The sequence below is a fragment of the Artibeus jamaicensis genome, unplaced genomic scaffold (genome assembly GCF_021234435.1).
Source record: "Artibeus jamaicensis isolate MK-2021 breed Jamaican fruit bat unplaced genomic scaffold, CSHL_Jam_final contig_196, whole genome shotgun sequence".
Taxonomy (NCBI): Eukaryota; Metazoa; Chordata; class Mammalia; order Chiroptera; family Phyllostomidae; genus Artibeus; species Artibeus jamaicensis.
The window spans coordinates 2,413,013-2,434,945 of NW_026521401.1; the positions used below are offsets into that span (position 1 = coordinate 2,413,013).

Genomic DNA, 21,933 nt, shown 5'->3' on the forward strand with positions numbered 1-21,933 from the left:
GAGACTAGACCTCACAGAAGTAAAGAAACTCATCCCAATTATAGCTGGCAGGTAACAAAACTGGAACCCAACACCCAATTAGCCATAAACAAAGACCACAAACCATGTCTATTCAACATAATTTTTATTTCATCCAAGGCAAAGCTAAATAAAAATTCTACAGTGCAAAATTGTTGTAAAGGTGAGAGAGTGTGATCACATCCATTCTGTGCTTGAACACAAGTCAGTGCTGAAAGTGTGCACAACTGTGCCTCCCAGAGGCACCTTGGACTTGAGGCCTCCCAAGGCCCCCCTGCTGTATCATTTTGATCTATAGTAATACAGGAAATTGACTGTGGGTATTGTTGTCATCCAAGCCAGAGGAATAAACCATGCATAAGATAGTCAAAAGCACTACATATTAGGTGGGATGTGAGAGGTTAGGGACTCCAACCTGGGACAAAGTAAAGTGAAGCAAACTACAGATTTTTCCAGAGAAGTTCTTTCTCTTCTACCACACCCCCATCCCCTGCCTCAGCACTCTGATGGGGAGATTGAGTCATGGAGTTATGGAGCCCAGGAGTATGGCTGGTCTTCCCCTCTGTTTCTTGGCCTTTCTCAGTCCCAGGTGCCCCAGCAGATATAGCTGAGGCCAGAGTAGTAGCTCCTGAAATGTAGTCTCCCCATCTCAGGCATGCTCAGCCTTCATATATTCCCTGTCTCTACAGAGCCCACCCACTCTGCAGTCATGCATTTCCACAGCACATTCCATGCCTCTCCATTTTATAGATGGGGATAGCTGAGCCCAGAGAAAATGCATGACCCACCTATTAGGCACACCCTCACTTGTCACCATCTCAGAAATATAGTCTCACCTCCAGCTCTAGTCAGCCAGCCAGATGTGAAAAGTCTGAGCTCTATCAGCTCCGCTCCCAGACCTCGCTAGCATCACAGGTTCATTCTGGCTACCTTCTGCTCAATTCTTACATGAGGAGACTCAAGGCCTAGAATGCTGAGGCCCTGTTTTGAGGTCAAGGATAGGAAACTGAGAAAAACTTTGTCTTTGGTCTCACTCACTTTATAGTTGGCACAGCTGCATCTGTCCAGGGCTCCCAAGATCCACTTTGTAAATGGTTCTGTGTAGCCAACAAGTCCTGAAAACACCCTTGCCAGCCCTGGACATCACCTGGAGTCTGGCATACATTAAGGGTCTACATGGGAAGGTGCCTTTGCGTTCTACTGTAAATCCATGTCAATGTTTCTCCATGGGTATAATCCCAGCATTCGGGCAGGACAATCCTTTGTTGTGAGGACTTAATTTAGCTTTCTTAGTCCCAATTTACAAAGTGCCAGTAGATAATTCTAGGCATTGGGGCAACTAAAAGTGTCCCCAACTGTCCCAATCACCTCTTAAAAACCACCAACCAAAAGCCATGGACAAGAAGCTTTAAGCATCAGAGCAAAGGTCTCTAACATCACAAAGACTAAAATAATTCCAAGGAGGGAAAGTGGAAAGAGCAGGAGAGAGAGGAGGAGGAGGAAAATAGAGTTAGTTCCAGGGATGGGACACAGAGAAGAGCGCAGAATAAACTTGGAACAATCCCACCAATTATAATACCTGGCCTCCTAGATCCCTTTCCAAGTCCAAAAAACGTTTTAAACAAAAACCTGCCAAGCCTCACAACAATCCTGTGAGGTAGGGTAAGTATTATTACACCCATTTTATAGATGGGGAGGCTGAGACTAGAGAAGACCCATGACCCACCTACTAGTCAGCAGTAGAGGCAGGAGTGGAGAGGATGATGTGCCCTCTTTCCCCACTCTGTGTGCCTGGGCTGCTTCTCAAGGATGCCTCTCCTTAGTAAGGAGAGCCCAAGACCTTGCCCAACCAATGTTGAAGCTGAGAAAGGAGAAAGCAGTTTTGCATGATGGCAGCTACAAAAAAAATTTCTAAATGCCTAGTGGCTCTGCTCTGTCTGTTTCCAAAACCAGGAAAATTTGACCCAGAGGCCAGGATGAGTTCTGGGTGTCAAAGTACAGAAAGGACAAAGGCAGATCAGAGTAGGACCCTGTGGGCACATCCGGTTAGGCATCAGCCACACGCCACAGCCCTGGTGCCCTACAGGTGCTGCCATTTCTCATTCTCTCCCCACCTCTACCCTTGTGGAAGCTTGCTGCTGCTTTCTGGAAGAGAAAGCCCTCAGGCAATTCCCATAATTTCTGTTAAAGGGGCTACTCCCCTCACCCCAGGAACCCAGAGAACAAGTCTCAGAAATTCTATAAGAGAGCGAGGGAGTGGGAGCAGAGGGTGGAGAGCTCCATTGTCATAGCTCCATGCCATCTCTCACATCCCCATTTCTACTCCACAGAAAAAACACAAGAGAACTTCCATCAGGAGGGCCCACTCTCAATTCTACTACATCCTTTGTCAGGGACCCCAATGGGAGCCCTGGGCAGTGTCTCAGCCACTGCACAGGGGCTGTTGGTGACACAACCCCAGCTCCCTGCTCCACTGCATGACCCAGGGTAAGGACCATTGGAAATCCCTCACCAGTGCCACCCCAGAGGTGCTGCTATGTATGGGCTGAAGACGGGATAGAGGGGATGAGCTGGGACCTGGGAGCTAAGGCACAGTCTAGCCCTACATTCAGGGGTGTGCAAACCAGTTCCTGGAAAAGCTGCAGTACTCACTCCTTGCTCCTCCCCTATCCTGGGATGGGAGAGGGGGTGGCACAGCTGAGTATGAAGCAGCCAGAAAACCCAAGGGTCCTCTCATCCAAAGGAAGAGAATCCCTGAGATGAAGAATAAGATGTGGTAGAGGGCACAGGAAGAGCAAGCCAACAGGAGGGGAGGGTGTAACACCTCAAGCAAGATGATGCCACCTGTTGCATCAAGGAAAGCGCAGGGTAGAACCAGACTCGGAGTTCCCAGTAGTGGCAATGGTCCTGCCATGCCAAGGAGAAGGGGTGGTGGGCACTGGCAGGGCTGGAGTGGGCATTCCAGTGGCCACAAGGCCCAGGACACTGGTTCTCCCACCACTGCAACTCTGAAATGCTAGGGAAGGGGTAGGCAGCACCCCAGTACTTCAGAAAGGCCCAGCAGGCCTCTTCATGAGCCCGTCAGAAACCAAGAGATCAGGGGAGCAGGCTAGGTGGGCCAGCACCCCCACAACACTATGGCAGCCAGCCTCCCATTATGAAGTTTCAGAATTCAAAGCAGCAGGGTTTTGGGGAGCAAGAGTTATAGGTCCAAGGCAGGGAGGCACCCTGCTGTGGGGGAGATAAAGAGAAGAGCCTCACTATGGGGGGTCGGGAATCCATCAAAGCCTCTCACTGTAGGCCCTCCTGCAGTAGCCTCCCACCCTCAGATCCTACACAGAGTCCTCTAAGCCACTCCCACTATCAAAAAGGTTAGTAATCCATACTAAAGGCCCAGCTACTGGGGCAGCCCTCACTAGTCCCCCAAGTCTCTCTAAAAGAGAATTCTGGAGGAAAACCAAGGCATTGTTCTTATACAGTGGAGAGGGATAAGGAGAACCACCTACCCAAGTGTTGGAGGATGGACCCTCCACCCTCTGAGCCTCTCCTTTTCTTTCCTGAACCTTCCACTGCCCATCCACCCCCCCACCAACTTTCATCCCTGGGGAGCCCTGGCTGGGGAGAGGGTGGGGCAGGCTGGACAGGACCTTAATTTCTCCCCACTGAGAAAAACTACAGTTTGAGTCAAGCAGCAGATGTCTCAGGCACATGGGTTCACAGACATGGCTCAAGCATGTTTCATCATCAGAAAGTGAGGCTCTCTGTGGCTGCTTGGCCCCAGGCTGGGGCTCACACCTTTGTCGGTGGTTTCTCTTCCGCCTTGGAGCCCGGCAACCCATTCTCTGTATTGTCATTCCCTGAGGAACTTACAAGGCACTCCTTCCTAGAGAGAGAGGGAGGAGAGAAGGGCACTGGTGAGAGGAGAAGCAAGAGTATTGGATACATTGTGAACAGGGAGCCCAGCTCTCTCCCTGGCCTTCCACGGAGCTAAGGTAGCCAGAGGCCAAGCCCAGGCCTAAGCACTGTACCGCGGTTTCCTCAACTATATAATGGATGTAACAATAACACCTTCTTTATGGGGTTGCTAGGAACAGTCAACAAGCATGTGCAACAGTGCCTGGCACATAGAAAGTACTCGGTAAGGCTAGCCATCACCTAGTCACCTCAACATGGCAGGAAGCAAGGGTATCAGGCTCTGCTCCCAGGTGTCAAGCTGAGGGGAAGCCAAACCAGGGTATTTCTCACACTGTGCCAAGCCAGGGAAAGGGTGCAAGCCTGTGGGGAGGGCTCAGTATGCCAAGGGCAAAGAGCCCCTCCCCCAGGGCCCTAGCAGGCCCTTCCTCCCTGAGCTCACTGTGACCAGCAGAAGAAGAACAGGGAAGGGGCAGAGCAGAGGTTCTGCACCAAGGATGGCAGGTGTGAGCAGACAGTGGTGCAACAGTGCAGAGGGCAGCAGGAAAGAGAAATGCTTAGATGGGAAGACACCGTCCTGGCAGCTTGTGCTGAACATGCTTCAATTTCAGTTCATCTCACCTCAACATCAGTGCCCAAGTCTTCAGGGAAGACCTGACTGTTACGTCACACCTGGCTTTCTGCTCATGAAAATGTCCAAGGCTTTTCCATAGCTACCATTGCTAAACTACATTTTAGCCTCGCCCTAGGCTTGCATAGCCAGGTTTGAAGCCCTTGGGAAGGAACATTTTGTCTGCATTGATTTCATCTTGCAGAAATTTTTCCAACTTATCATGATCCTCTAGATCCCAATTTTGTTCTCCAACATAGTCACTAGGTTCCTGAAAATTCGACTAAGTATGTCATTGCTAGTATAGTTCAAATGTTGATAACCATAAACAAAGCCCTGGCTGGTATAACTCAGTGGATTGAGCATGGGCCTGTGAAGCAAAGGGTCACTGGTTTGATTCCCAGTCAGGGCACATGCCTGGGTTGCAGGCCAGGTCCCCAGTAGGGGACACATGAGAGGCAACCACACATTCATGTTTCTCTCCCTCTCTTTCTCCTTTCCTTCCTTTCTCTCTAAAAATGAGTAAATAAATAAATAAATAAATAAGTTAATTAATTGTAAAAATATATCACAATTAGTTTTTCAAAAAATAACCATGAACAGCCCTGGCTGGTGTAGCTCAGTGGACTGAGCATGGGCCTGCAAACCAAAAGACTGCTATTCAATTTCCCATCAGGGCACATGTCTGGGTTGCAGGCCAGCTCCCAACAGCGGCCAGTTCCCAGCAGGGGATGCACCAGAAGCAATCATACATTGATATATCTCTCCTTCTCTCCTTCCCTTCACTTCTAAAGATAAATAAATAAAAATTTTAAAAAATAACTATGAACAAGGAGTCCTGAGGCATACTGCTGAAGACCTCTAGTGAGATGGGTCTATGTATTTATCTATTATCTATCTAGTCAATCTGCCAATTCCTATTTACCTAACCATCCATATTTTTTCACCAAGAACCTACTGGGCACTGGGCACTATAAGACTAGAAGGGTAGGCAATTTTACATGGTGCCTATGCTCAGATAACTTGTGGTTTTTCATGGAATTTGATATTAAACAGTGTACACCAAGAAGGAACTCAATATAGAAAGGCTCCTTCTAGGGGTCAGGGAAGGCTCTTGGGAAGTATGATTTAAGTTGAGACCATGAAAGATGAGTGGGAAAGTAGGGAAGAGACATTCCAGGCAGAGGGAACACACCTATGTGAAAGCCTAGAACTGATGATGTGAAGCTGTCCAACACCTCCCTCCTTCTCAGGAGGCCAACCCACCTCTGCTGCTAATACAGGTTTTCCTTGCCACTCAGAGGACCCTTCTCAGGTTTCCCCAGGGCCTGCCTCCAGCCTCCCCACACAGTCCACTATGGCCAGACCCTTTATTCTGAAGGCCTCTGACAGAGTCCTAGCCAGCTCCTCTATGTTCACAAGAGCCAATCCCAGCCTGGACTCCAAGGTCCCCACCAACCTCCCTTGCACAGTTTTTATCCCCTTCCTTCCTACCCCATCTCCCCCTACCAACAAACACAATGCCTTGTTCTCCAGACACATACCCACTTCCTAGACATTCTGCCTTTTCTCTCAGTGGTTCCCACATCTGAAACAGCCTTCTCTTTACCCTTCCTAGGGCTTAAATGAGATCCACCTATCAAGGCCCACCACAAACTCCTTTTGGCCAAAAATTCTTCCCTAGTATTCCACCCTCTTCTGACCCCCTGCAGCATTCTATGACACCTCTTTGCTGCCACTGATCCCTTCTACTTTCTATTACATTTATTGGTGTACACACCCTTCACTTAAGGGCAGAATATCATTCCTTCCAGAATTTCCTACAGCACCTGACACATGCCTTTGCACACAGTACCTCAAAAATAGGCACTGATTGAAAGAATGAATGCATGAGCTCTAGATATACCCTATGAATCAGTAGGGTATAATGGCAATGGTTCAAGCTTTGAACTCAAACAATCCAGGGTTCAAATCTCACTTCTATCACTTACTAGCTGTGTGGCATTGGGCAAATCACTTAACCACTCTGAGCTTCACTTTGCTCAACTGTAAAATGAAAATTATGGTTATTACATAAAAATGTCTGGAGACACCATGTAGGTATTTGATGAATGCCAGGCAGTGCTGGCATCTGTAGCAGTCTCCTGACCCACCAAGTGCTGAGTAAGAAAACAGTTAGCCTGTCTTGTTGTTGATGAACCTATGGTGGTACCCAAGGGTCCCTTCTCTTAAGTGCTTTAAAACCAGATGTTAAATTCTATCTTCTTCAATTTTGCTTACCATTAATAGTAACATTGGTTATTAACAACAAAGTTTGGTCCTTCTCCATGTTTCTGGCCCCTCTGAAGATTTCCAAACCCTTCACAGCCTCTGGCCATGATGCAGGGAGACGCCTCAAGAGCTCTTCCTCTCAGCCAGAACCTGGGATGAGGTGCCCAGTGGCTCCTCACTCCAACATCCTTAACATTCCCCCTGCCTCAGCTCCTTCCCCTCTCATCAGTGTAATTTCTGCCCTTCCCAGACTAATTCCCTCTTCTCAACCAAGCAGAATGAAGCAAATGGAAGCAAAGCAGTTCTCCCTTCCTCATCCACCTTTCTGTCACTGTCACCTCTCTGCTCCAATGGCAAGCATCCTTCACCTCATCTTCTTGTTAAGAACACAACTTTCAGTGTCTTCTCCCTGGGCAGTATTGCAACAATCCCCACCCGTTTTGGCAATTTTTCCCTCCCCTCCCCCTTAGAGATGTCTATTTTTATATATGAATTAATCCTAGAGCTTCCTAGAAAGCAATATCAGCCTTTTTAGATTTCTTTACCTCTCCCATTTGAATTTTGAATTTTGAAAAACTTCCAACTCTCCAAAAGGATCTTCCCATTTTAAAGTTTCTGTACATGGAATCTGATACTTTCTCTGATTTAGATCAAAAGGGCTTCCTAAATTCTTTAGTAGGACTTGGGGTTGGGGTAATATAAGTAAAAGAGAGAGGCTAATGGAATGGGCAGAAAGACAGTGGGACAAGAAGGAGTAAATAACTTGCATTTATGAACTCAATGAATTCAACATATTCAATAAATACCTTTTTGGGAGCATGGGGAAGAGGGAGTGAGACTAGCAGAGGGGTGGAGGGGTAAGACGGAGAGCAGTAGGGTTAGGAAGACATGGTGGGGTGAGGGGATGGATGGAAAGAGAAAGGCTGAGGGGATCAGATGACAGTGGAACTAGAGGAGGTTGGGAACACACACGGGATGAGAGTAGGTGGTGGGCTGGTGGAAAAGAGAAGTGTGCTCTGAAGACAACTCACTTCTGTTCCTGAGTCTTCTTGAGGATAAAGGTGATGAGCTTCTTGACCAGCAGAATGAAGATAAGGAGCCCAATGACCCCACCCACAACGGCCAGGATGATAAGTGTCACCGTATTGTCCACTTCTTCCACTACGTGCCACAGCCAGGAGAGAAGGAAGAGAAAAAAAGGGAGCAGGAGTCACCTGGAGCCAAGCACCATGTGACCACACAGCCTTCAACCCCAGTATCTGGGACATGTCTCCCTACCCCAGAGCCCTGGCCCTCCATGCAGAGCCTTAGAGCAAGAAGCAGGAGAAGCCAGAACATGGCACCCACCAGGCTAATGCACCACACAAGGGGCCCCTCCTCTCCCCTACTCTCCACACATCCTCCCACAGACACGCGTACCGGCTCTAAAATAATTCAGACTCCAAGCCCCCAAATTGCCCCATGAGAATATCCTTTCTTCTTCCTAGGTCTTTTTTTTTTTTTTTTTTTGCCTGTGCAGAAAAAAAATAAGACTCTCTCTATATCTCCCATGTGGTAGGGAAACTTTGGAGTCAGTCTGGATTTTAAGTAAAGGATTTCAACAGTCACTAACAAGCTGGAACCTCAAGCAGGTCCTTTAACCCTTCTTTCCCCTGTTTCCTCATCTGAAAACTGAACTCTCGATTCCTTCACAAACCTGTTCTACCCATAGCCTCTTCCATCTTTGTCCAAAAAACTCCACTTTCCAGTTGCTCTGACCAAAATCCCTGAAGTTATCCTTGATTTTTCTTTTTCTCAAACCCCATATCTAATCCACCTGAGAATTCTGAAGGCCCTAACTGCAACAACAACAACAAAATCAGGAATCTGACCCCTAACCACCACTCTGGCATCTCTTGCCTAAATGTTTGCTGTAGCCTCCAAACTGGGCTCCTCACTCCACTGTTTGACCTTGGCACAGCAGCCAGAGGCAGCCTATGCCAGCATTAACTCCTCTGCTCAGAGCCCTTCAGTGGCCCCCATCTCATTCATGCTTGCAGAGCCCCACACAGTCTGGCTTAACTAGACTCACCTCCTACTACTCACCCTGCTCCAGCCACACTGGCCTCCTGGTTTTTCAAGCATCTGCCTCAGGGCCTTTGCTCTTGCAGTTCCCTATGCCTGGACTATCTTTCCAAAGGCATCCTCACAGCTTCTTCCTTTCCCACTTCCTTCCAATGTTTTGATTCTATGTCACCTTTTCCAATGAGGCCTTCCCTAGTGACCCTGCTAGCACCCCATGTTTCCTTCTCCATTTTACTTTTTCTCCCTAACATGAACCATCCTTCTTTATCTTGTTTTTTTGTGTATCTTCCCCAACTAGAAGACAATCTACATAAGGGCAAGAATTTGTCTATTTTGTGCATGCTATAACCTCAGCATGTAGAATGATGTCTGCCACATAGTAGGTACTCAATAAATAATTGTTGAAAAATGGATGAATGCATCTGTAAAAATGAAGAGAAAATCAGCTTGATGAGATATGGGAGGAGCAAAGGTAAGTTAGAGCACCTAACTTAGTGCCTGGTACTCAGAAATGCCCCATAAATATTGGTTCCCTTCCCCTTCTCTTCCTTCCTGAAAAGGCTAAGCACAAAGTGGGTGACATCCAGAGAGGAAGAGGGGATACCATATGCAGACTTGACTCATGACTGACTCCAGGCTCACAGCAAGCTGCCTATTGGCCTCTGGTTCTGTTCTTGGTATAGCCAACATTGAATTTGTGAGCATCTCCTGCTCCAGGCATTCCATGTGAAGCTCCAGGACGCATAAAAACAGCACAATCAGTATCTTTGATCAAGGGCCCTTCCCTTTATCTCTGCTTCTGCACCTTCCTAGCTTTCCAGGCTCTCCCTTCATGAAGCCCAGACTAACTTCTCTAGCCCCACCTCCAGAGTCTGGGTCATGTGACTACTTGGCTCCATATCACATGCTTCTTCATTGTCTAATTCTTCCACCTGTGTCAGAATAGAATGCTCACCTGGAATTTAAGCTCCAGAGAAGCAAGACCATTCTTACCAATCTCCAATGCCTATATCTCTACATGTTCTGCCTCTATTTCAGTTATCTGGCTACATATTTTCTATCCTGCCCTGAACTGTAAACCCCTCAGGTAAAAACCATGTGTAGTATTCATAGCACTCTTAGGTGCAATACCTGGAATTCAACTAACTTTTGCTAAAGGAATACACAGAATAGTAATAATCAGCATTTACAGAGAGAGCTTTACCTATCTCAAAAACCCTTCCATGGAGCTTCTCTAACTCTCACAACAACCATAGGAGAACGCAACCATATTCCCACTTTACAGATGAAGAAAATGAGGCTCAGAGGGGCTAAGTGTATTTTATAAGCTATTCAGTGACAGAATAAGTATTCAGGCTAAGTTCTGTGAGGTTCCAGAGGTAACTCCTTTAACTCTTGAAAGGATAAAGTGAAAGAAAACACCAGTGTGGTCCATTTTACCATTTTACTATAACATCGAGTTGGGTATCCCCTAGTCCTTCTCACTCCACTGCCCTTGTCTCTGTTCCCATTGCATACGTTTATCAACCACATGGAGGAAGATGGTGGCCTGGTGCTGAAGATCTTTCTCCTTGGGATTCTTCACATGACAAGTATATTTGCCTGTGTCACTGAAATCCAGGTCCTTCAGCAGAATGGAAAGGTTGTTCATCTTCTCCTTAGTGGAGCCTTCCAGAGAGATGCGGTCATCAATTTTCAAATGCACCTTCGGGTCAGCCTTCTCAGTCTTCACAGTCCCACGTATGAGCTGGGAGGTAGTTGGGGGAAAGACAGTGGACAAGAAAGAATCAGGACCCTCAAGGGTCACGACATCACTCCAGCCCACTCCCCCAGGTCCCTGCCCTGTCTCAGAAGTGGGCCCTCCCTCCTGCTTTCCTTTCTAGCCTCACTAGCTCTGCCAGTCTAACCTGAATTTCACTTGCTTCAGGCTAAACCCATGTTCTTTCTTTGAAGTCTCCAGGGGATATAGCCCAGCTCTTCCTGCTTTCTTCCTAAAAGCCTTTTATAATAACTCTTGCAAATATCACACTCATTCCCCTCTGCCACTCCTCCAGCCTTTGGTGACATGAATCCCCTTCCTGTCCATCTCAAATGAGGCCCTCCACTAAGATGTGGATCAATCCTACAGCACCCTCCAAGTTCAACATTTAATGTAGCGCCATGGATGTTCCTATAGATCTAGTTCTCTTCTCAGGTTCCTCTCGCCTCTTTCCAAGTCTAGTTCCCCTGCCCTTCTCCCATTTGGACTCCTCATTCCCTCTCTCCAAGTCTTCCAAAGGCCCTACTCTCTCCTTTTTTATAAACTAAAGTATAAGATTTTACACAAGCAATTCAAGTCTCAGGTATTCCTTTAGACCAAACAGAGGACTCTAGCCAAGAATTTCAACAGGTCCCAAATTCTGGCAACATGATTTAAACACCCCTCCCACTTAGATCTTTCTAGGTAGGCTCTGCAAAGAACACTGGGAGAAAGAATGACAAAAGTTGAGTCCTGGGGACCTTCACAGTGGGGTCAGGTTCTAAGGGCCCAGAATATGAGATGGAGGAAGTGGGGGAGGGGGGCTGCGCAACAGAGAAGGGAAGGTAGGAGAATCTGATCTGTCCTATCCTGTCCTTTCCCCCGCTACTTACAATCTTGAATGTATCACTGCTGTTGTAGGACCACCAAAAGCCAAGGTCATGGAAGCCAAAACAGCTGGAGAAGGTGCAGGGCAGCAGGATCTCTGTGCCATTGACAGCGTAGAGGTCGGTGGCCTTTCCCACAGACACCTCCAGCGACAGGGACACCGGGAGCAAGAAGAGACCTGTGTGAGGGGGCATCACCTCCCATAAGAAAACCCATCTGGAACCTCCAGGCTGGAGCTCTGGGAGTCTCAGTAGGGAGGTCTGGCTGACAGGGGGGTTCCAGTCACCCTCAGATTCAACTTCAAGAAGATGGTGCTCTTTACTTCAATTGACACCGGCCTTAATTCCCATTTCTCCCTCCCTTGACCTAGGCAGAATTGAATTCTGGGCTACCTTGTGGCATTTTGAATGACCACTAGGGGTCACCCCAACCCAATAAAATGAGGCGTTTGCTGTGACGCGAAGTACTTGCCTCAAGTACAGGACCAGCTCTTCATATTTGCCGTAGGAATTTCCCCTAGAACAATGTGTGGCCTCCCCTTTTACGTTTTCAGTATGGGGGGGGGGGGTTGGGGTAGGGGATGGGGGACTCAGAGCGAGGCTCCACGCGGTAAAGAAAAAAAAGTGCAGCCACAATACCCGGACACTGTTCTCCCGCAGCCCTGGAGGCTCCCACCAGCCCAGAGGGGTGGAGGGTCCGAGGAACACTGAGGATGGACCTTGCTAGACCATCTTGAGTCCGAAGCCCTGTGGCCACCGAACATGATCCTGAGAACAGAACTGACGGGCCAGGACAGAATGTGGCGGGGGGGGGGGGGAAGAAGGGGGTTGTGGGGAGCGGGGTGTGGGAATGAGCCTGGTCTCAGCATTGGGCAGCAGCAGTGGCGGACTGACTAAACAGTTCAGGGAGAAAAACTTCCTAAGGAAGCTGAAGGCACACTGGGAGGGCAGATTCCGGGCGACCAGATGCATGCAAGTAGGGGATGGGGCAGAAAGGGCGATGGACCCCCTGTCCCTTCCTGACCTAGAGTGCCGGTTCTGCCTCCACACCTCACAGCCCCACTCTGGCCCCGCCTCCTGGGATGGTCTGAAGAGCTACCTCCATCCCTCTCCACACCCACACCCATACCCACTTACCAGTACACCAGTACAATCCCCATCTTTTGGACAAGTGGAAACCATGAGTTTTCACTTATTGGAGAAAGGGGGCCAACTGCTGACCTGATTTGGGGGGCAGGGTGGGGGAGCACCTGGGTGATAGTTTTACAAACTCAGAGACCTAAAGTAAGAGCAAAGGATGGTCTGAAATTACAATTTGTTAATTAAAAGCAGTTTATTTATGGCAGGTAGTCATGTCCTAGGTTTGAAACTTCCCTGACAAAAGTCAATCTTTACCTTAATTAAGGCTTTCTGTCATCTTTTTGTATCTACAATAACATACCTTTCGAATGTCCAAGTAATTTCCTTTTTCTGGATCCCTCAAGCTACACCAGAAAGAGACCACACATCCCCTCATTGTTATTGCTACCATGTTAATTGTGACTGTTAACTATCCTGTATCCACCTTTGAAAAGAAGTGTCTATCATTTTACTTTTTATCCAATCCCAAAGGTCATCCCCTCCACTATGCTTTCTCCTGCCACCCTAATCTGTCACCAATGGATTTCATGTAACTCTCTTCTTTCTTTTGTTGTAATGCATAAAGGCGCAAAACTGCCATTTCCCAGAACATTTTCTCAGTCCATTTTGTTTCCCAGCAATTCTCATCAACTCACAAAAATTCTCTACAGGTTTGAATGTTTCTTCTGTCGACACACTCATGGCCTCTGGGACCCACCTCATGAGTCCTTATAAGGGGACCTGGCCCTTCTCCTATTGTACAAAGTCCTTAAAAAAAAACCCACTGTACATCAAGGTCTTGGGAGGAAGGGGTCAGAATTGAATGCCACCTCTTCTTGCCACTAGATAAAATGGTACTTGTAGTCATCCCTGGAGTGGGGTTATGTAGTGGGGGCCCTACTGAGATTCCTAGAGACCCCTGAGAATAACGTCCCTTTCCCAAACCCAGATTCTTGATAAATGCTGCACATGAGTAATTGCATTTCCTTCTCACTTCATACCTGTGAAGTGGGTGTTACTAGTCACATTTTACATGTGGGAAAAATGAGGCTCAGAAGAGCAAAGTGCTGTGGCCAAAGCCTTACAAATTCTAAGGGTAGTTGAAATATGAACTGGAGTCTGACTCAAGGGCTCGTGGGCAGTGGGAAGCAACCACCTGGCTGCACTCCCTCCTATCCCAAAGTTTCCCTGGCTTGTATTCTTAGACTGCTGCTTCCTTCAACTACCTGTACCTCCAGCCTGCCATTCAGAGCTAAAGGGCCCACACTGATCCATTAATCCTACTGCTTCAGTTTAGAGACAGAACAACCAAGGCCCCAAATGGGAGGAGACTTAGCTGGGCTGACTGGGTTTAGTGGCTGGGCCCTTTGAGAACCCCTTTTAGCCTAAGTCACCTCCCAGCTCTACAGGCAAATCTTAGAACCATTCTTGTTCTCAAGTTAGCCAGGGCCAGTCTTTGTTTCAGAAGTCACCGGCCTTGCTCTTTCTACCATCCTCACTCTCAAGGAAGGACATCTTTAGTCTGACTTCATTCTATTGGGGTGCATCATAAACCAGTTTCCTCTTGTTTTGCCCGCATGAGATAATGATGCATGGTGTACCTGAACAATGCTTTGTAAATGACAGTGAAGTAGCTCCAAGGAGTGCTGGCAGCCTAGCTCCTGCTCCCAGGGCTCCCCTGAGTTTCTTCATCTCACCTTAGCTTCTGAAGGGAAAGTGGTGTGCTCATATCTCAAAGCTCAGAAATAAGGCCCCAAGGTCCAGAAACCTAATCATGACTCCTGCCACTGTTAATAATAGCTAATACAGTAAGTGCTCACTTAGCATCATCCATAAGTTCTGAGATTTTAAGCAAAACAATGTAGAATGAAACCAATTCACCCTAGGGCAATTAATATAAACAGGAGTTAAGTTCCTGTGGCATCATATTAATGTTGTCTCAAAATGACATCAAATGAAATGACCTAATTCAAGGACCTGCTGTATGTATTTATTGAGCACTTACTATGTGCCAGGCATGTTTAATCCTCACACCCACATTATGAGTGAAGTACTGTAATAACTCTATATCATAGATGAGATAACAAGAGGTTAGGTGATTTGCCTAAGATCAACGAGGCATTTCTATCATCCCAAAGCAAGGTGATACATTTTAAAATAGCAGGATTTGCCCATCAGGGTTCAAATTAGTGTTAAGTGGTTATTTCAGTTATCCCTCACCCTTAGGTCAGTTCCTGTGTGCCAGGAATTATTCTAAAGCTGTTGCTTTTAAATTTAAGAGAGCATCAGAATCACCTGATAGATGATTACAGCTATCTTTGCTCTATGTGTGGAGTTTCTGATTCAGGAGCTCTAGAGTGGAGCCTAAGAATTTGTATTTCTACAAATGTTCCCAGGGGAATGCTGTGGTCAGTAGGACACTTTGAGAACCAATGTGCTAGAGGATGTATACATATTAACTCCAACTTTTATTAGAATGCCAAAAGGTATGTACAGTTTTTCTCATTTTGCAGGTGCTGAAACTGAGGCTCAGAGAAGTTAAGTAACTTGCCCAGGGCCATAAAATAAATGGTGAATCTGAGTATTTACTATCAGATAGGACAGGAATTTTATTTATTTTTTCAGATTTTATTTATTTATTTTTAGAGAGAGGAGAGAGAGAAAGAGAGGGAGAGAAACAGCAATCAATTGCCTTCTGCACGCACCCCAACCTAGGACTAAACCTGAAATCCAGGCATGTGCCCTGACTGGGAATTGAACTGGCAACCTTTTGCAGGATGATGCCCAACCAACTTAGCCACATTGGTCAGGGGAGGACAGGCATTTTATATACAGTGTCTCATTTGATCCTCATGCTAATCCTATGAGGTAGTTATTATTTTTACCCCAAAAGTTCAAAGTGAAGAAACAGACTCTGATATTACTTGCTCAAGTCTACATACCCAATGAGTAGAGTAAGCAGTGTTCAGACGTATGTTTGCTTTTCACCACTCTATGACGGTGCCTCTCCAAGAGAACAATGCTGTTGGGTGGGACTAGCTCTCCTTAGCATTCCTAGTTTTCTGTTTATCTCTGCTCCCCTAACTCCTGCAGTGTCCCACCAGAGGTCTAGGAACACAAACCAGAAAGAAGATTCCACCCTCCAGTGTAGAAGATAGCCTTCTGGTCAGAGGCTGAAGTTCTGTTTCTCACTCCCATTACCCCCACAGACCAAGGAACATAGTGCAGAGCTGTGACAGGCAGCTATCAGGAAAAGGCAGCGTCCTGAGAGCAGCAGGCCTCCCTCAGGACCCAAGACCATACGCCAAAGGACCTGACAGCTGCAGCCTGCTGTGCTCACAGACATCCCTGCAGAGAAACTGGGATCCCGGGGAAGTTGGGGGGAACTCCAGTCAGGGCCAAATCCCTTCCCTGCCCCCAGCCAAGATGGCATATTCAAGAGCTTATCAAAAGTGAAATATTTTTGACTGCTTTAAATAGATAGAAGCAGAAAAAGAAGAGTCCAAGTCAGAGGAGAAAACTATTTCCTTAAGGTCTGGCTAATGACACTGCACATTTCTGCCTGATTAAAGCATGCATAAATAGATGACTTAACTCACACTCGGAACTCCCAGACTCCCAGTGTGAGGCATTGCCATTCCCACTATACACCGAAGGGAAAAAGGAAAGGCTGAGATGTTTCCATAAAGCCCAGAGACACGCCCAAAGTAAGGCATCAGAGAGGGTAGGCAAGCCTGGCCTTTTCACGCACACCCTCCCAGCACTCAGAAAGTCCTGCCAGCTCTGTCTGGGAGGCTTGGGCACAGAAGAGCCTCTGGAGAGTGGGACCAATAAAATGGCACTGGTCCCATCAAGATAGCATAAAGTATATGAAACAAAGTAGATTCACTTATGCCAACCAAACCAGCTATCTGTCAGTCAGCCATGACACTTTGGTTCAAGAGGAAAATTACCCAAGTCAGAGTAAACACATCTGGCAAGGAGACACACTTAAGATATCTGCACACGTGGTCAGAGTAGCTGTGTCTGCACATCAGGACCACCCATAGGCTCCTGGGTAAATTCAACAGTTGGCATCAGGGATGCCAAAACATTAATCGAAAAGACCCAGAAAGGTGGAGTACACCACTTTCAAGGTTGAACTGAGGCAGATTTGAGAACACTGCTGAGACAGCCGAGCTCCACGCACCCAGAGTGGCGCTCCATGCTGATCTCCCTTGGCACTGACCATTGGAGGCTCTGCCCTGCTGGACTGAGGACTTTGTCTGCCCCACTGCCCACCTGGCTCCAGAGAGCCTTCCTTGCAAGACGTTGACAATTCACTTGACTACCAGACCTGCAGACCGAGACTCTGGGACTCCAGTTCATTATCCCCCATTGATTGCTCTGTGTGTGTTATATTCCTTTTCAATTAGTAGAGTGTGAGTAGGACATTAATGTATGTCGATGTTCTACTGAGTGAACCTGCATTCAATAAAAGCTGAATGAATAGCATAGTTACTGTATGTGACTCTTGTATATTCCTTGGTGCTGGGCTGCTCAGCAGGCAGGTAGCCAAGCAGTTGCCCAACTGACTTATAGAAAGGACTGTATCACGAACATATGCTTGTGACAGAGCCAGGGGCCCTGTCTACTGCACTGTCACCTGTGAAGCTGTGCTAAGGGGACAGAAGGGAGTATGGGCGAGTATGGACCCATAGAGACCCCCAAGCCAGAAGAGGGCTGATTAGGTGTAAGACAGGTCCCACTGTGCCTGCTGATGTTGAGAAAGTCAGAGATACCACATCCAGTGTACACATCCCTAAACCAGGGATGGCTGTCTTTCCTGCCTCTCCACTTTGGTACAAAGCCAAAACATGAGATAATAAAATGCAAGAAGGGATTCAGTGAGTCGAACCCTCTGACCTTGCCACTCTGCAGGTAGAGAAGGATAGTGATTAAAAGGAGGGGGGTGGGGAAGGAGGCAATTCCATCACAGGTCTGGATATAACCAGAGCACACCTAGCTTAATGGCCAATGTCAGCCAAGAAAGTCTCCAGGCCATTTGCACATTGTTTTATACTTCCACCCTGTACAACTTTGGAGGAAATTATTTCCATGTGACGGGCTGTTTCCCTGGGAAAAGAAGGGCTTTCTTTGTTTTGTCCAAAACCTAACTCGTTAGAATTTCAAGGAGTGCATATGTGTTTGGAATTGAAGGACCTGTTTCTGGCATCATGGGACTGATGAGTACGTTCTCCTATTCATCAGCCTGCAGGACCCAATCCTGAGCCCCAAAGTTTTGCCTTTGCTCACTGAAAGGCCCTAACCATTTGCCCACTCTCAGAGTAGCCATTTTGTTTGCCATACTCCAAAGTCTTCTGCCCAATCCCATCCTCATCGAAGTGCTACAGTTTTGTCTAGGGGTTGACTCAGGACTGCCAAGTTTCCTTAAAGTAAAAATGTATTCAATATATGCAAGTGTTATTATCAAATATTCACACCAGCAGGAATCTAATGGCTACCATCAGATATTCTAAGACAAATGCCACATCCAAACATCAGTCACACCTACTCACTGTGGAGGAAGGAAAGAGGGACAGGGAAGTGCCTACTCTAAGTTCAGTTCCCCATGCTTGCCTGGCATGGCAGGTAGAAACTGGCTGACTTTTACAGGGAAGCTCACACATTCTGGCCCCAGGGGAGTCAGATAGGCTCAAAGTTAAAGCTGGGAGGTAGAGAGCAGACTGAGGCCAGCAGGACAGACCTCTCCAGGGGTACAGGCCCTAGGGGCTGTATTTGGCAGGGCTGGGCCAGGCAAGGCCCCTGGGTCCAGAGACAAAGGAAAGATTTCAGCTCCCTCTGCCTAGGCAACCTGCCTACTTCCTGCGCACCCCCAGGAGCTTTGCTGGGATGGAAGCATGCTCCTGAGACATCCTGGAATGCTCAACAAAAACCAGCTTTGCAAACAAGTCCAAGCAGTGTGCCTATCCCTCCTCTTGAAGACCACAGAACAGGTAGGTTGGCAGGGCCAGCCCATGGCTTATACAGAGATCACCATACCCTCAGCAATGGAGCAAAATGGGAGAATCTGTGTGGTGGCTCTGCCTGTCATTCTGATATCACCAGGAGGCAGCCAGCCATAAGGGGTGTGGGAGGCAGCCAGCCATAAGGGGTGTGGGGCACTGGAGATGCCCCACAGGCCTGCATCTCCAGAAAAAGAACTAACATTGTTCCAGATTCAAACCTGGGATCTCCCTCCACTTCTCCCTTTTCCTCTCCTACGATGAACTCCTTACTTACCCTTTCCTTTTCCTTCCTCTGAGTGAGATTGAGCACTCTCTCTTTAATTGCTTTCTCATTAAACAAGCCCTTAATAAATGCATGCCAAGGGAGAGAGGGCTGTGGAACATAGCACCCTCACAAGTGATGATTAAACACAGATCACAACAATTAAGCAAATCAGGAAACAAGGAAGGGGTGTGCAGGACAGATATATTACCAGTTATATACTTAAGAAGAGACTGGCAACCACATAAACCTCAACTGCAATCTACAGCCTTGGAAACTGCTTTTCAATTAAGAGAAGGGTATCTTGTCAGGTTATTCATAATCACTTGAGTCTCAGTCTGTGAGACTGAGTTTGATATGGGGAACAGAGGACTCCTGGGAGCTTACCACTTCATTCCCAGGCCCCATAGTTGTGAGACCAATACCTCTGCACCCCCAACCCCAGCCTTTATCCCTCCACACCCATGCCCCAGAGCTTCTTGCAGTCTTTAGCCCATCAGAACAATCCTTGTTGACTTTTCCCTCACCAGACTTTGATTAACTGGAAGACAAGTTAGTATGACAGAGCCCAAGATACCTGGATGCTGTCCCATTTGACCATCAATTGGCCATGCACAGCTGAGCAAGTCACCCTCCCTCTCCAGTGCATGGTTTCCTCGCTCTTAGGGCAGCTCTGTGCTATGGTTTCCAAAGTTCTTGCCAGCTTGGATGCTGCCAGGGGGCATCTCCAGTTAACTGTCCAGTTGTTGCCACATGTCCCCACTGGACTGAGAGCAAAAATGGCATCTGTGTCCCAAGCTCAGGACAATGTTATTGTGAGGTCTCAGCAGTGTCTGCCTGGCAAGGTCCAAGAGGGAATGATCAGGGCAGGGGGCAGAGCAAGTAGCACTAGCTCTGGAGCCGGCTGGTCACCCACCTACAAATCACTCTGCTTTCTCCTGGACTCCCCAAGGGTAGCTCAGGGAGGGCTTCGTTCAAACCTGCTCCAATGGGCCCTGCCTAATTTACCAGCTGCACAGTCCTCAAAGGAGGAAGGGGCTTCCATTTGGAGAAAAGTGCCAAGACCCTGCCCGCCCCCCCCCACACACACACACACATACACATACTTAGTGTACAGTATGGTTTCCCACAGAAGACTGGTTCTCTGAATATTCTAACAGCCCCAAAACTGGCATCCACCACCCAACTAAGCAGCAGGAAGTATTGATAAGTGGGCTAGTGTAATGACTGTGCATTTGAATTCCCCAGAGATGCCGTTTCCCTGCCATGGTCAGAGGGGAACCTGGGCTGATCAGAGATGAGATGAGGGGGAGCTACTGGGGAGTGGCACTGTGCCCACCCCATGAGGAGGAGTGTCAGGCCACTCAGAGGTCTGTTTCATGGGAGTCACTGTGAGACCAGCAGATAGCTGTGCCAAAGGTACCAGAGAAAACACTAGTGTCAACCTATCTAGCACTGGGGGTGTAAATGGGCGGCTCCTGAGTAAAGAAATGTTATATTCCCCCTCCACCACGGGTGCTAACATGACAGCTCTGCACACAATGTGCATTTGCCAAAACAGCAGTACTGCCCTTAAAGGGAGACTTTTGTCTCCCTGTTTTCAGCACAGTTGCCTACATTATGTGCCTAACCCAATGGGGGGCAGCTGCCCAAAGCCAAATCTGACCAATATAAACAGAAGAGGTGCAGTTGCAAAAGACAGAGTCAGCTTACATTAAAATCCATCTAGGATTTATGAAATTACATTCTGTACTAATAAATACTGTTCCCTAATCTCTTGTTGTTTGACACTCAAAATTATCATGTGTATATTCATAGATATTAATATTCTGTTCCTTCTGTGTCCTCTGGATATGTCTCCTAAGTCTTCATATCCATCCCCACAATGAAGAGCCAGGAGCAGGTTAAACAAGCCCCTCCCTATGGAATTTCTTCATACCAAGAGACACTTCCTAAAAGGGGGGTTGATGGCTCTTCCAAGTCCCTCCAGCCCCTTCCAGGCCTTAGTGCGGAGTTGCAGGGAAGGCAGTGCAGCAGGCACTGAAGGTGGTAGAGGGCAGAAGAGCCAAACAGCTAGAGAGCCAGGAGGGGAGAGTCCCCCTCCCCCAATTGGCGTATGTATGATGCCCGGGTTACCAGCAGCGAAGTTGCAAGCAGCTCTGGACAGAGATAGAAACCACCATCCCAACAATCACACGTGCAAACCACCCAAGGTACAGACCACCTCCCCCAGCACACAGAACCCTCTGAACTCAGAAAACCCGAGCTACAGCCCCAAGATCCAGCTCCGGAGCGGAAGGCGCCAAAGACTGCAGAGAACTAATGGCGAGGCTGGCAGGCCGATGGGGCTGGGGACGCGCGCAAGGTTCGCGGCTGGGATAGCCGACCCAGCCGGGCTCCCGCAGGAATACGGAAGCAGTGGTGCTAGTTTGATGCCTCACTTTAAAGCCCACCCTGTCACTGTCACTGAGCTTCTAAGTGTCCCCTCCTCCGGAGGAAGGGTGGAGGACGAGGTAGGAGAAGAGACTAAGCTGGGGCTGCCTTACCCAATATCCCAGCGCCCAGCCATCTCGCCCAGGCTACGCCTCGGTCCCCAGCCCCGGGCATCATTCCGTTTTCTCCAGGGCGCGCCAGGGGTGCGGGGATGGGATAGGGGCACAACCCAGCTGGCAGCCCGCGGTCTGCAGTGGGCCCCAAGCTGCTCTGCGCTGCTGGCAGGGCCTCGGGAAAGTTAGCGAGGAGAGAGCAAGAGGCGGGGGAGGGAGGCAGAGGAGGAGCCGGTTGCAGGAGCAGTAGCTGAGGGCAAGGGGAGGAGAAAAAGGAGTGTGAAGAGCAGGAGCAGGAGGACCGCTAAGCAAGCGCAGAGGCCAGTGTCGCTGCACCTGTGCCCTGGAAGCGCTCCAGCCGCAGGAGGGGAGATGGCCGCCACTGAGCCCAAGGCGGGGGCCTGGTGGTCCCGAAGCACGGAGAGCAGGCCCGCACCAACCCACCCCCACCCCACGCTGTTTCCAGCTAAGGCTGGGTTGCTGCAGACTTGCACTGCA

General features: G+C 48.2%; 1 protein-coding gene across 1 annotated transcript; it reads right to left on the reverse strand.

Annotated features, from left to right (window-relative positions):
- Positions 1-107: 107 nt before the first annotated feature.
- Positions 108-21,630, reverse strand: SCN4B (sodium voltage-gated channel beta subunit 4). The gene is made up of 5 exons (XM_037147340.2): positions 21,436-21,630; positions 11,507-11,679; positions 10,394-10,622; positions 7,843-7,972; positions 108-3,901 (listed from the first exon to the last, which is right to left on the reverse strand). Exons 1-5 carry the CDS (start codon positions 21,497-21,499, stop codon positions 3,808-3,810), a joined length of 690 nt encoding a protein of 229 aa, XP_037003235.2. The 5' UTR covers positions 21,500-21,630; the 3' UTR covers positions 108-3,807.
- Between the last annotated feature and the right edge of the window lie 303 nt (positions 21,631-21,933).

Coding starts and splice junctions, on each gene's coding strand:
- SCN4B (XM_037147340.2), bottom strand. CDS start 21,499: ATGATGCCCGGGGCTGGGGACCGAGGCGTAGCCTGGGCGAGATGGCTG. Junction 10,623..11,506: donor GCAGTGATACATTCAAGATT/GTAAGTAGCGGG, acceptor ACTACCTCCCAG/CTCATACGTGGGACTGTGAA. Junction 7,973..10,393: donor CCTCCATGTGGTTGATAAAC/GTATGCAATGGG, acceptor TGTGGCACGTAG/TGGAAGAAGTGGACAATACG.